The sequence below is a fragment of the Cnephaeus nilssonii genome, assembly GCF_951640355.1.
Source record: "Cnephaeus nilssonii genome assembly, chromosome: 11".
NCBI classification, from domain to species: domain Eukaryota; kingdom Metazoa; phylum Chordata; class Mammalia; order Chiroptera; family Vespertilionidae; genus Cnephaeus; species Cnephaeus nilssonii.
Genome location: NC_137082.1, coordinates 54,307,012 through 54,322,518, shown reverse-complemented (window position 1 = coordinate 54,322,518; position 15,507 = coordinate 54,307,012). Strand labels below are relative to the sequence as shown.

Below are 15,507 nucleotides of genomic sequence, written 5' to 3'. Positions count from 1 at the left end.
CAGTCCAGAAGAGCTGGATAAGACCTTTGGGAGGGCACTGGCTCCAGAGGGATCCTGAACACCAGGCAGCACCCCGCTCTGCCCCCGCCCGTGGGACTGAGCATGGGGAACGTGGCTAGTGCGATCCAGGAATGGCATTAACGTTCGTGTCGCTCAGTGCACACTCAGAACCAAGCAGCCGTGTGAAGGGGCAGCAGGAGGGACCTTGTGACAGTGCTGGTGCTGACAGGAATGTGCACACGACCTCCACACATGCCAACGGGTCCGCTGAGGTCCTGGATGTGACACTGGCTACAAGAAGTCACTTGGAGGAGTCTCTATTTTATCCCACAACAGCCTGTGAATCTATGATGATCTCACTAGAAAAAGTTTTAAAAAATGAAACACCACACTGCTATTGTAGTGGACAATGAGCTCAAAAAGCCAGATTCCCACTGAGCTAAAGAAATGGACAATTATTTGGAACTCCTACTCATGCCTGCGGGTTCTTCTCCCATAGGACTCAGCGGGCACATTCGATTTTGGGGGTGGGGGCACTCACTGCCAGGCTAAAGAGCGGATGGGTGGGGGTGAGGACCATGGAATCAGCACTGGGGGGAAGGGTGCGAACTTACTGGAAACGAGGGGTTCACAGAAAATCTGTAAGACTGAAGATGAGAATGAAATCCTGCAACTCACTGCAGCTTGAAACCTCCAACCCCCTTCCTCGGCGCATGTCCTGGAAACCCTACACCAGAGGATCCCCCTAGTCGGTAGGGGCGCTGGTACAGGGGCCGCGGGACTTGTCTCCCCAAAGGCCCGGCCCGGGTGTACGCGCCCCGGGCCCCAAGAGTGCGCGCAGGTGGGGATCAGAGCCCACCCTCCGGCCCCGCCCCTCCCACCAAGCAGGCTGCTTGGCCAGACTTGACCGCGGGGAGGGGGCACAGAGAGAAAGGACCAGAGGGCCGGCTTCCAAGCAGCAGGCAGCCAAAGGCCCGAGGGGCCCCCTTCTCCAGGACCCCGAACAACTGCAGCTCCGCCTCTGCCCGAGGGGTCCCCCCATCAAGACCATGGCAGACAAAAGCGTCTGGGGCGAAGGAGCCGCCTCTGCAAAGTACAGAAGCGCCAGATCCTATCAGCCAGGAACCCAAACGCGCACTGCTGCCCGCAAGTTCGGGCACGCTCGAGCCGGGCGCGGGCAGCGGGAGAAGCCGCCGGCCGGGCGCGCCCTAGGAGGTTGGGCCGGGGGCGCGCCCTGAGGCTGGGGTCCGGTCCGGGGGTCGGGGCTGGCTGTGGTCTCCTCGTCGCCGGTTCTGAGGCTACTCCGGGGAAGGAGGCGGTACGGTCAGGGACCTCCCCCGGCCCGGGCCCCCGAAGCCCCTCCACCGTGCGGCGTGCCGGGCGCCTTCGGCTCGTGGAACAAAAGAGCCGCTCCCGCGGAGGGTCTGGAGCCCGCGCAGACCGGCCGAAGGCTCAGCCCTCGGAGCGCCTGAGCCCCAGCAGGACCCCACAAGGCTGCGGGCTTTGTGTCCGCGCAGGGGCGGGAAGGATGGCCGGACCCTGGATATCACAGACGGCGTCCGCGCTCCAAAGCTGTCGCCTGAGCGGGCCGCCCCCCGTAGCGCCCAGTGCCCTGTGGGGCACCCATTCATTCTCAGGGGGCGCAGAGCCTGCCCGAGCTCACCTTGCTCTTGACTTCCACCGCACTGCAGTCGTAGAAGCGCAGGGTCTGAGACTTGTGGAAACTCCGGTTCATGATTCCGGCCCCACTCAGCCTCGTCTTCGCCCTCGCCCCGCTCCAGGGGCTCCAGAAAGACGTTGGGGGCGGCGCCCACCGCCGTGGCCTCGGTCCCAGCCCGCGCTCTTCGGCCGCGGGGCTGGTCGGACTGCGGCGGCCCGAGCTGGGCTGGCCGCGCGCCTCGGGGACTTCAGCGGCCGCGCGCGGGAGGAGCGGAGGACGCCGGCGCGCGCCGCCCAGAGCACCCGCACCCCGAGCACCCGCCGCCAATCTCCACCCCGCGCCCCAAGGAACCGCCCCCTCCAGGAGCCACCCTGCAACTGAGAGCCCGCCCTAGGACCCGCCCCCCAAGGCCCGCCCCCCCAATCCCCGCCCCGCGCCCCGAGGACCCGCCCTCGAGCCCTAAGGACCCTTGTCCACCCCAAACCCGGAGCACCCGCCCTGCGAGGAACCGCCCCACGAGGACCTGCCCCCGGGCGCCCGGAGGACCCTTTTCCGAGTCCTACCCCGCACGCGGAGGACCGATCTCCCGAGGACCCGCCCCCAAGGCTGCTGATCTTGCATGGTGCGCGCTTCTGTACGCGCAATGCCAAAACCCGGCGAAGAAGCATCGCCTCACCGCCACCCCCACCTCGGGTGCCTCATTTCCACCTCCGTACTCCACCCCACCCCCACCCTCGCGCTTTCTCTCTCCAGCTCACCCCGCTTCAACTGCCCTGCCCGGGAAGGGGGTGGCTTTGGGCTGAGTTTTGCCATCGTCTGGGATGATATGGGAACCACACTAGGCCATAGAGTATGAATATCACTCAACCCTTTAATACAGATTGCCAAATTGCATTACCCAAAATTTGATTTTCATTTAATTTCACTACATGTCCTGTTACTGCAGGATATGATCACAGAAGCACAGAGTTACAGTCCCTGCCCATAAGAGTAAAAAAGGCTGGCCAGGGGGCCAGACATACAGAATTCCAAAGCAAGGCGCATGGGAAGTAAGCAAGCCAACAAAAATGCCAAGAGATTCCCACAGAGGCAGGGGAAACTATTCCAGACAGAAGGTTGAGGATGTCCACTGGTCTGAAAGGTGGAAAGGAACTGGTATATTAGTTTATTATCTATGCAAAATTTAATAAATTCCAGGTTTCCAAAAGATAACATTGGGCAAGCTCAGAGAGAGCAAACTGTGCACAGAGGTGCTGACTTTCTCTCAAAGGACAATTTCCTAAGCTGAATGCCAACCCAGAGAAGTGTCACAGGTTACTGCTGATTACTGACAGTGGACATTATTGTTCTATGTGGGTAGGAGAGGCTCAGAGGCATGCTCAGGTGAGACAAGGGGCTGGGGTGAGGGGGGAATTCTAGGGTGGGATGGCACCTACTGGCAAACTTGGGGCTTGAAGAGTGGGAGAAAAGGCTGGAAGTTCCAGAATTCCAAGCCTGATGGGATGAACGCATGTCTGTCACACCCGTGGCACAGTGTGGTCCAAGGCCCAGCAGCCCCTGCTCCAGCAAGCACTGGAGAGGCATTCCCCACCCAGATCCACTGAAGTGGGCTCTGCACTTGAACAAGATCTTGGGAGGTTCTTGGGTGGCAGCTATCTGCTGCCTTGTCAATTCTTGATTGGGAAAGCTGGCAGTTCCCATGTGGAGCCTGAGTTTTCAGCCACAACTTGGCTGGGGCTTCAAGCCTATGGGTAGACAAGAACAGCTGAGCCTTCGGCTGGAAAGCTTCTTTTCTGGTCCAGCAGCACAGTTGTAAATCTCTCCACAGGTCCTGGCCTGACACACAGCCGTGGGTCAGAGAAACCTGGGAGGCCCATGGGTGGGCTCTCTCTATCTGGGAGGTGGGCTCCAAATGGTGCAAACTTGCCCCAGTCACATGCTGATTGCGACTGTCAGTTATCTCTGAGCCAGCACCTCAGCAACGCATTCAGAGATTTCAGTGAAATTAAATGTGGAGACTCAGCAAAGGGGCTGGGCATTTGGGGAAGCCTTGCATTTCCACTATGGTCTGCAGGCATCTCATGGAGGACCTGAACCTTGATGACCTAGATGACCTTGGACAATTCACTTAACTGACCTCAGTTTTCGTTTGTGAAGTGAATGCTGCAGTGCTTCTCTGGCCTGTTTCATGGCGATATCCTGGCAACCAAAAGACTCACCAGCTGAGGCCCCGCTTCGAAATCATTAAACTGCTCTGCCAGTACAACTTGTAGGAGGGGTGCTGTGCCTTCCCAGGGAGAGTGCCAGGAGTGGGCACCGTTCCCCTTGAGATGAACTAACACGCCAGCCAGAGGCATTCCTTCACTGAGGTTGGGGCTACAGAGGTACACACTCACATGTATACAGGGCTCACTGCTGGCTTCCGGGAGGGGGAGGGGCCCAATCCTCCTCAAATTACCCATCCAGCATTGGTGCCCGAGCCCCCCAGGATCAAAAAGGAAACATGTTGTAGACTCAGGAAAATGTATTCCCCCAAAGCCCTAGGTTTTCCTGCCAGTTGTCAGTAGCTTAAATGGAAGCAACAGTCGTTTTTAAATCTCTAACTTCAAGGTACATGGTGACTCAAGGCAATTTCATGAGAAAAAAAGGGGGGGGGATTTAATAAATAACAGAGATAAATTGTTTTTTAGATAATAGAAAAAAGGTCAACCTCATGTGAGTTGGTGAATCGGCAGATCTTGTTGATGGAGAGGATATTGTGACGGAGAAGAGACCATGGAGGTGAGACCATGACAGAGAAGAGACTGTGGTGGAGAGGAGACCATGACAAGGAGAGACCATGGTGTAGAGGAGACCCTGACGGGAGAAGACCGTGGTGGGAGGAGACCAGGAGACTGTGGAGGAAACTGTGGCGGGGAACAGATGGTGTGGAGAGGAGACTGTGACAGGGAGGAGACTATGGAAGTGAGGAGACCATGACAAGAGGAGACCATGACAGAGAATAGACCATGGTGGGGAAGAAACTGTGACATGGAGAGACTAGTGGGAAGGAAACCGTGAGGAGAGGAGACAGTGACGGGGAGGAGACTGTGAAGGAGGCCGTGGTGGGAGGATAGGAGACCATGGAGACAGATGTGCATAGTACATTCCCAGGGAAATCTGGCCCAAATATACTTAACTACTTTAGCAAGAAAGTTCAGCAGTATTATTTGTGTAGTGAACTTTTTACAAAATAATATTGGGTTGTTTTTTTTTTGTGTGTGTGTGTGTTTTTAAGTTTATATATATATATATATATATAATTGATTTTTCACAGAGAGGAAGGGAGAGGGATAGAGAATTAGAAACATCCATCAGCTGCCTCCTGCACAACCCCCACTGGGGACGCACCCACAACCAAGGCACATGCCCCTGACCGGAATCGAACCTGGGACCCCCCAAGTCCACAGGCCGACACTCCATCCACCGAGCCAAACCGGGCCAAAATAATATTGTTGATAATCTTAGAGTATGCACACAAATGGTGCTTTATTTTTAATGAGGAATGGGACATTTGCATGATCTCATGCATGATCTCAAAGTACCTTCCCACATAGGTATTAACTACAAAGGGAAATAGTGTAATTTCACAGTGGATAAGTCTGGCAGACACCATTTAATAAAATGAATGCCAGTAATGGGACAAACCAAAATTGTGCACCACCTGACTGCATGCAGCAGTGTATTAATAGTGAGAAAAGCTGTTGGGAGAATATAACATTACCAAATGTAGGTAGCATTTTTAAATAAACACATTTCAAATAAAAGAAAATTAACCATTCCAGCATTCTCTTCTGGATGGTCTCTCCTGCACATCATTTGTCCTTATAGGCAGATGAACCTGCCTGTTGAGGAACATAGAGCGTGTAAAGAAAGACAGTCTTTCAAGACTTTTATGCTAATCTCAGTAGTTTGAGTCATGCAGCCAAATGATCTGGATTGAGGCAGACTTCATATGACAAAGCAAAGATTGTTCTGGTTATCCTTGAAAGTATACTGTGTTTTACTCTTTGCATCTTCCTGTCTAATCTTTTTTTATTTTTATTTTTTGCAGTCACTTTCAAAACCAATGGGAGGGAGGGCACAATATGGATGCCAACTAATCTATCCTAATGCAGATCACTGCAAGTAAGCAGCTTCTAATTAACCACTCAGGAAGTGGCAAAGACCCATTCTCTTTTTCTAGTGCATGGAAAATAGAGTGTATGATTATACTGAGACCACTTCTTATGAAATAAGGAAGAACTCACCTCCCCGCCACTTTCTAAGTGGAAAAACAGGCAAATTGGGACAAGAACTTGGCATAGATCCTCAGATGTGATAGAATAAGATTAAGCAGTTCATATTCAGAACTTAAGTGTTGAGAAATTAGATTAAGTATTTTGTTTAAACTTCAGATATTGTGGGTATTTTGATCCTGGAAACATATCCTGTTTCCAGGATCAAAATAGTGTACAGCTCTAAACATATATTTAAGAATTTATTTCTAAGTGGGACTCAAAACGATAAGAACTTTTGATATGGTAATGTCCCTAGATAATCTAACTTTATTACTGAATAGATCTCATACTGAATTTACCAACTTTGTCATTTTAGTTTTTAAAATACTGAATTGATACCATGTTTAACATTTCTGTAGCAATACATCTATTTTTAGTATCTCAACTTTTACCTTTAATCATCAAATCCATTAACACAGAATGTTAGGTAGAAGCCAAAAAAAATTGGCAAGATATAGAGAGACTATGGCTAGAAAATTGTATAGTACTGGGTATTGATATATGTGTACTCTGCTTGCTTCTAATTTAGTAATAAGTATATTGGACAAAGATGGTCTTTTTTATCACCTGAGGATAAAAGAAAGTCAACAGTGAACTAGATAGTGACCAGGAAACAAGGCACCAAGAGTTCCTATAGTAGCAGCATGCAGCTCTCCTCTGAGGTTATTGGTTTTCTAATAAGTTTTAGAAGAGCACCCATCTTAAAACTGGCCAGCAGGCCTTTGTTAATGCTCTGAAGGGTCATATCACTAAAGGAGAGAGCTGTCATGGGTGGGGCTGAACTTGGGGCTTCCCCAGAGCATGAGCTGTTGCGCCCCCTTCTTCTGTGTAAGTTGTCTTACTAGTGTACACATTCACTCTATCTAGTTATTTGAAAAGCACTTACAAAATCTAGACAAATTTAGTTTTTAGAAGTAACCAAAAATTGCCCTAGCTGGTTTGGCTCAGTGGATAGAGTGTCAGCCTAGAGAATGAAAGGTCCCAGGTTTGATTCCAGTCAAGGGCATGTACCACGGTTGCAGGTTCCTCCCTGGACTGGGCTCTGGTCGGGGGCGTGTGCAGAAGGCAACCAATTGATGTGTTTCTCTTACACTGATATTTCTCTCTGTCTTTCCCTCTCTCTAAAAATCAATGGAAAAATATCATCAGGTGAGAATTTAAAAATAATAATCTACATATATAAAAGCCTAAGTAGCCATTAGACCGAACAACTGGAATAACCAGTCCCCAGTCACTATGATGCACACTGACTCAACGCAGGAGCTGCCCCCTGGTGGCCATTGCACTCCCACAGCCAACCTCCCATGACCTGCCAACCTCCCCGTCTGGTCCCTCCCCTCAACCGGCAGGCCCCGATCTGGACTGGGCAAGATGGCCCCCCGATCGGCCCTGATCACCCACCAGGCCTAGGGACCCAACACGTGCATAAATTCATGCACCAGGCCTCTAGAAAAATGAGTAAAAGTAACCAAATATTATCTTCCCTGAAAGATGCATAATTTCTCTAAAATGATCTCATGCATTTCCCATTGTTTTCAGAAGTCATCTTCCACAAGACAGCAGCAAACCTTGCATGAAGCTCCAGTCCTTTTTAGGATCAAAGACACTTTCCTTGTAATGATAAGACCTTATCTCTAAATCTGCCTGAAAGCCCCTTCCAGCATTCTCAGGAAAACTGTCTTAAGAAAAACTATCCAACCCAGTAAAGCCTTAGTGTTATTCATTGCTATTATTACTCAATTTTCGCCCTGGCTGGGTGGCTGAGTTGGTTAGAGCATCATCTTCATGATACACCAAGATTGCTGGTTTGCTCCCTGGTGAGGGCACATACAAGAATCAACCAATGAATGCATAAATAAGTGGATCAATAAGCCACTTGTTTCTCTAAAATCAATAAATTAAAAGTTTTTAATTATTCAATATTCTCGTTTACTTTCACATAAATTTAACATTAAAATTTCCACATTATGGATTGTAAACTGCAAGAAACTATGTTCTGTAAAGATATTCATGACAACTAATTTTGAATTTGTATTTGAAGGTATCACCACACAATCTTAGTTCATGCACAGTAAAACATGTCTATATGGTTGCTAAAGTTGGTTTATAATTTAAATATTAATAAAATTTTAAATTTTTATTGGAAAAGCTTTCCTTCTGAAAGACTTTTACTTTTTTTGTTTAAAAATAAACAACTGCCTTGCCTGCGTGGCTCATTGGTTGAGCACCAACCTATGAACCAGGAGGTCATGATTCAATTCCCAGTTGAACATATGCCTGCATTGCGGGCTCTATCCCATGTGGGGCATGCAGGAAGCAGCCAATGATTCTCTCTCGACATTGATGTTCCTATCTCTCTCTCCCTTCCTCTCTGAAATCAATAAAAAATATATTTAAAAAATAAAAATAAACAATCATAGCCCTGGCTGGGTGGCTCAGCAGGTTAGAGCATCATCCTGATGCACCAGGGATGCAGATTTAATAACGGGTCAGGGCACATACAAGAGGCTTCTCTTTTTCTCTCTCTCCCTTCCTTCCTCTTTCTCCCCCAAAAAATTTAAAAATAAATGAACAATCATATTGCTCATGATTTTATGAGTGAGATAAAGTGGTTGGGGAGCACCTTCTTTAAAAAGTTGTAGAAAACTAACTGTAGCTACTATTTAGCAGCATTATATATTTTTTCCTCTCAAAATGTGTAACTAGATCATTTGTGTGATTTGTATGAATGATGGTATTAGTATTTGTTTTCAAACTGACAATATGGTGGATTTAAAGATCCCTAGCAATACAACCGATTTTGGCCATGTGTGCTTACCTGCCTGCTCACATCTGTCCTGGTCCCTGACTGCCTTCCTCAAGACTTTTGCCCTGTGGTCCACGTTACAGAAGACACTGAAGGTGGCACCCTGCACCTTTGTGGGAGTCACACTGATCTTTGGTCTGGGGCCCTCTGACTTATTCACTGTTAACAAGTGAACTGATGTGGTTTTTACTAAAAAATAATATCAAATAAAGGTAAATTAATTCAGAGAAGCTAAAATAGTATGCTACATTTAACTGAATAGATTTTAAATATGTAAAGCTGATGTACCCTGGCAGGTATTGCTAAGTGATTAGAGAGTCAGCCCAAGTACCAAGAATTAAACAGTTCTGTTTGTAGTGGTATAACAAATTTTAATTCAAAATAGACACTCTGAAAACAACAGGGTAAAAAAAAAATAAACTTCAACAAGCTCTTTTTGAATTTACAACAGAGTACACCAACAATCACAGACCAGTTTCACAATTGCCCCAAAAATGCACATTATAGCAATTACATGCAAGTATTATATTTAAAATCCATATAGTAACATTATCTTATTTTCCCGAGACTGTCAGATCCTCTGAATACATTGGACAGGTCCCTCTGCTGTGTGTCACCAGCAAAAAATATGACTTAAGGTCTATCCTGGTTAGTCTCCATTACTGGTTCCGATGCTTTAAGTTCTTATATACTATTACGTGAAAAGAAAGAAAGAAAAAACACACCCCGAGGTTTAACTGTCCAAAGAACAGTAACAAAATGGTAGTTCATTCCCAATACCAATCCCATTAGTCAGACTTTGGGCTATGGAACACCCATTTCTCTAGTATGAATATGCCGACTTCTGGGAAACTGTCAAAAAGTAATGGCCCAACCATGGAACTTAGAGCTCTTGGGTCTACTGATTTCCCCTTGTCCCTGAAAACTTGTTTCTATTTCAGTATCCACACTCAGGGGTAAAAATCTTATTCCTGAGTAACATGGTCCTTCCCTTTCACTGGTTTCTGAACAGTTAGATTAGTACGAGAGTCTGTGTGTGTATTTTCAATGTTTATTCTAAAGGCACTAAAGATTTATTGTCTTACCTTTGAATGGAAATATGACTTATCACCATATCAAAAAGAGGGGAGAAGTCTACACTGAAAAGAATTACTTTATTTGTAATATAACTCTTATGAGCTAAAATACCAGACTTCAGGTTCAGTATATTTTTTTAACAAACAAAAACATTTGGTTTTCTATGAGTTATAAAAAAAAATGGCTAAAACAAACCTTAAAAAAGGTAAATGAAAACTATAATCTAATAAGCAAATATCTTACAAAAATAAAACAGCATAGTGAATGCCATGCACCCTTAGCAGCTGCACACAACACAAAGGTCTGTGCTTACTTCTCTACACATTTACTGCATCATTTGCAGCTATGTGTAAAGCTGAGGGAGATCAAAGATTTGCAGTTAATTAATAATCTGAAATAAGCTGAAATTTCCTTAAGTGAAAAAACAAACAAATGTGGATTTCAGTTTTTATCATACGATCCTGACACTACTGGAAAAACAAGGTGTGCACATAATATCGAAAGATTTAATTTACTCAACAGAGAAAAAAAACCTAAAAATTGTGACAAAATCCAACTGCAGAGGATTATAAAAGAACTATCACTTCTTCATATGAAGTCTTGCTGAGCACCTGAAATACCTCTAAAGAGCAGCATAAAGACCACTGAAATTGATTAGTTCAACATACAGTGAAGAAAATAACATTTTTTAAAATCTCAATTAAAAAAACTAATTTCCTAATTTTTTACAAGTTTTGTGGTTCATACTCAAAGTTCAATCTATGTTTAACATTTTTAAGTTCAGACATATCAAAGCCTAAAAGGACAGAAGGCTTGTGACTTTTTATTGCTTTCATGCAAATGTATCTTCTTTTTCCAAAAAATGAAGCCACATCAATTTTCCACACCCACAAGAGTGAGGACAGCAGCTCTACTTCCTTTTTACTAGGATATGGTCTTTTGTGGAAATAATCTTTAAGAAACTGCTTTTTTTCTTCATAAGAACGGTCTTCATATTTTTTGGGATTTAATGCTAAAATCTGAAGAGCGTCATCATTAACAACAAGTGGTCCCTCCGTCCTGCTTTCATTCCTTTGTCTTTTAAGAGGAACAACACTCGTTACCTTCTCTGGAGCTGGGGGCACATCGGTGTTTATGGCCAGAAGTTGTTGCTCCCCTTCCTGCTGGTCTTCTGCCCCCAAGTGGCCATCAGGCAGCTTTCTCTTTACAGAAAAGCTGGAGTCGTGTAGCACCTCATCATTGACTAGAAGCAGTTCGCTGTTCTCAATGAAATTCGGCTGGACTTGCAGGTCTGAGCTGCTGTCCTTTGGAGCACTTCTGCAGCGCAGAAGGTGGATGGCAATGGCCGCCAGGGTCATGTTTCCAGTGTAAACCCCACAGCAGTGGATGCACTTGAAAGCTGGAGATTTCAAAATTGTGTGGACTGTTGGCGTGATGTGGTGCCTGTCCTTCAAATGGAGCTCATAGGCCTCAGTTGTCACAAAGGTGCCAAAGCAAAAGGGGCAGGTCAATGCCTGTTTGCTGGGTGCACCCTCCGTCTGAGGCCTCACTTTAATATACACGGGTACGAGTGACTTGGAGTGTATCCCAGCCAGTATTGCCAAGTAGACTTCCCGCCCCCCCAACTCTTCCTTTGGCAACATGGTAATGAAATCAAGATGGGGAAACAGCAGGTTGCCATTGGCATCAATATCCAGTTGGAAACCTTTGTTACTATAATCCACAGGTACCTTCTTCTTCCCCAGGTGCATGGTCCGACTGTGCTCTGAAAGATCTTTAATGTCATGGAAAGTGCGTGGACAGAACAGGCACCCCAGGCCATGCCTCAATAGGTGATGGATGAGCTCTTCCTCTGATATTAAGCATTTACAAGAGAGACACCGAACTGTCTTCTCTCTCATCCACTTTAAAAATGGTGCACATGCAGCCAGTTTTTCTGGCTCCCTTTTTTCAGCAGATTTGGACTCACTGTGCTTATGAGCCACTTCCATATGGACCTGGTAGACATTGGAAGGGAAGAGCTCATTGCAAACTGGACAGGTTTTCCATTGCTTCGCCTGTTTGAGCACTGGGCTCACCTCTGCTGCAGAGGAGGAGGGCTGAATGAACACATTCGGAGCTGCATTCACCACCACTGAGGGAGAGGGCATGCCAGCCATGGGACTGGCCATCTGTGCGGCTGTGCCAGACGGTAAGAGCTGGATGGGCACCTGGGGTGGGGCGACACCTGCAACGCCTCCAGGTGGCACAGGCAAAGTGACAGATACCGGAGCAAGTGTATATGTGGGAATCCCATTCACCTGCTTCCCTGTAGGTATCAGCTGCCTAAGAATGGAGCCTGATGTCAAGAAAGTTGTGTTTTGTGAAGCACCAGGTCTAACTGGCTGATTGGCAGGCAGAATGTTGGTATTCACAGACTGATTAAGGTGCACGACCCCAGGCCTCACTGGCTGGCTCACAGGAAGAACTCCTGACATGACTGGCTGGCCAAGATGCAGCACACCAGAATTCACACCCTGGTTCCCAGGGAGAATGCTTGACGAGACTGTTTGGTTGGGAGAAAGGAGCCCAGGTGGAACCACCTGGCCTGCAGGGAGAACACGCAGGGGGACCGTCTGACCAGGAGGGAGCGGCCGTGATGGAACTGTCAGCCCAGGGGGGAGAACCCCGGACGGAGCTGTCTGGCCAATGGGGAGAACCCCAGATTGGACCATCTGGCCAGCAGGGAGAACCCCAGAAGTTGCTGTCTGTCCTGAAGGGATAACCCCAGCCGGGGTCATTTGGCCTGCAGGAAGGACACCTGATGGGACAGTCCGATTTACAGAAATCACCCCTGGAGAGACTGCCTGAAGAACCCCAGGGGTGACAGAGGGACTGACAGGAAGGACAGTGGACCCAACAGGTCTGTTTACTGAAAGAACCCCAGAACCAACTGGTTGGCTTACAGGCCCAACAGGCTGGTTAAGGGGTAAAACCCCTGGGCAGATGGTCTGGTTTATGGGGAAGATACCTGTTCCAGCAGACTTACTGACAGGTCTAACTGGCTGACTCAAGGGCAACACAGGAGGATTTGCTGACTGATGTAGTGGGACTCCGTGAGAAAGGAAGACAGGCTGCGGCCCTGAGGGTGGTACAGCGAGGCTGCTCTGGCCCCCAGGCAGGGGACTGGAGATGAGAGTCACATGGGACTGGGCAGTGGCAGGCGGAGAATGGGTGAGGCTTCCAGAAGCACCTGAGGCCACAGTCACTGGCTGGACTGAGCCCTGAACTGGCTGGACAGCAGTCTGGCTTTGACTATTTGGTGGCAAGGCAAGGTGAAAGCAAGATGTGGGAGGGACACCCGGAGTGCTGCTGCTCGGTGGTATGGTCACGTGTGCAGCTGGTTTGGGAGCGATATGCATTTGCTTCAAAAGTCCAGTCTTCCTAATGTGTTCTGAAATCACAGACCTAAGCTTATTCTCCAAATCCCTGTGTACATCCGATGTCAAAATATGATACATTAATGCATCCTGACTGCTGGCATTGGCGTTGCACTTTTTACAGTAATACTTGTCAGAGGGTGGCATCTTCTCTGTAGAAGGGGGATCATCAGTTTTGGATTGCTCAACCATTTCCTCAGTTCGCAGACCAAAGTAGGAGTTAATTAAGTAGTGAAAATGGGCTACCAGCACATGCTTCTTCATGCTGTAGTACAAAGTGTTTGAAAAGTTACATTTTAAACATGTAAAACTGATGACATCACTCCTGGACGACTTAGCCTCACCTAAGATGTTCACTGTGTAGTTCTGCACTTTCCGAACAGGTGCATGGAACATTTTGAAGTGCCGTCCCACCACTTTGGGCTGAGAGGTAAATACACAGTTTGGGCAAGGGATCACCAGCTCTTGGTCAATTTCATCTTCGTGGTAGCGATGCAAATGATTTTTGAATGAAGTAAGCATTTTTGTAGAGTATTTGCAGAGGCCACAACAGTATGGCTTTGTTCGATATCTCTGTTAAAAGAAAAAGTCCAGCATCATTTAATAAAGCTATTATATGTGAGATACACCTACAGTTCACAAGTATATGACTCTTTTTTGTTTTAACGTGCTAGATAATTTAACACTATCACCCCTCACAGAACAATGTTTGTGTGTGTGTGTGTGTGTGTATATATATATATATATATATATATATATATATATATATATATAAATTTTTTAAATTGATTTTAGAGAGGAAGGGAGAAAGAGAGATAGAAACATCAATGATGAGAATCATTGATCAGCTGCTTCCTGCACACCCCCTACCAGAGATGAAGCCCGCATCCTGGGTATGTGCCCTGACCAGGAATCAAACCAGTGACCTCCTGGTTCATAGGTTGACACCCAACCACTGAGCCATACCAACTGGGCAAGAACAATGTGATTTAAGCCAGGGCAAGATTTTTCTTAAAGGGCCAGAGAGTAAGTATTTTAGGCTTTGTGGGCCACCCAAGAGCTTCAGTGGCAACCCCTCAGTGCCGCTTGATAAGACAAAAGCACCCACAGCTGGGGCAGGGAGTGGGGGAAGGCTAGAAGGGTCAATGGGGGGGAAAAGGGGGACATATGCAATACTTTCAACAATAAAGATTTAATTAAAAAATATAGCTCAAAGGAAAAAAAAAAAAGCACCCATAGGTGACATGAATATCCATGAGCATGGCTTTGTGCCAATAAAACTACAGACACTCATTCAAATTTCGTATCATTTTCACATCACAAAACAATATTCATTTTTTTCTTCTCAAACATTTAAAAATGTAACAACTATTCTTAGCCCATAGTTCATACAAACATATGACATGCCTAGTTTCCAAACCATCCACTAAAACCACAGATCTCATTACTTAGTCCTTATACTTTGAATTAACTGCTTCATCCTTTCTCCAATGTTGTTTTTATTCCAAATTCTAAAACCTCTGCAACTTATCTACAAATAACCTAACTTGCAAATTACAAAACCCACCATTTCTATCTTTTATTTCCCGTTTCTATTCTTAGGGAAGGTAAGAGCCACATTGACAGTGCTTAGCAAGTATAAGTGTCCAATAAACTATGTAACAAATAGTAAATAAAGAGGGACTATGCCAAAATCACCACAAATAACCATGAGGTAAGTTTCAAGCCACAGAATATATTGCTGACAATATGGAATTTCTCTTTAAGGCACACAATGGGGGATTTAACAAGCTCAGGGCATAAGAGCAGACACTTGAACCACCCTGGCCAACAGAGGATTGCAATGCAATAAACTGTTTGTCTGTGATGATGTGAGAGCAGTGCAACCTCTGGTCTCAAGAGTCTCTAGACCCTGGAGCTGAGAACCACAGAACACCTGGCTCTTGTTCCACAAAGGAGGAGGGTGAGACCTGAACAGACTGAATGCTTCATTGAGGTCCCACCATGGGCTGTGCAGATATTATCCATGTGGGGACACTGATCCTTGGCCACGGTTCAGACCCATCCTTCCTAGATCTGCTCTCGTGATCAATCTTTCTCATAACACACAGTGCCCCCATTCTGTGACTATCTCTCTCCTACTCATGTGCTTGGTCCTCTTGGGTCACAGGTTAGAGAAATCACCAAACACATCCAACAACATTTTGCTACTTCTCTACAATTAGC

At 46.6% G+C, this 15,507-nt stretch overlaps 2 protein-coding genes across 8 annotated transcripts in view; both read right to left on the bottom strand.

Moving 5' to 3' along the window:
• Positions 1 to 1,991, bottom strand: part of PARD6G (par-6 family cell polarity regulator gamma) — a 66,969-nt gene extending 64,978 nt beyond the window's left edge. The window contains exon 1 of the mRNA XM_079783394.1: positions 1,664 to 1,991. Within this exon, the coding sequence (XP_079639520.1) occupies positions 1,664 to 1,735 (72 nt within the window). The 5' untranslated portion in view covers positions 1,736 to 1,991. The remainder of the gene's footprint in view (positions 1 to 1,663) is intronic.
• A 7,127-nt stretch (positions 1,992 to 9,118) lies between these two features.
• The window catches only part of ADNP2 (ADNP homeobox 2), a 30,140-nt gene continuing 23,751 nt past the window's right edge, over positions 9,119 to 15,507 (bottom strand). For all 7 annotated transcript variants that reach the window (XM_079783391.1, XM_079783387.1, XM_079783392.1 and 4 more), the window contains one exon: positions 9,119 to 13,854. In XM_079783391.1, coding sequence (XP_079639517.1) covers positions 10,588 to 13,854 — 3,267 coding nt within the window. In that variant the 3' untranslated portion in view covers positions 9,119 to 10,587. The remainder of the gene's footprint in view (positions 13,855 to 15,507) is intronic.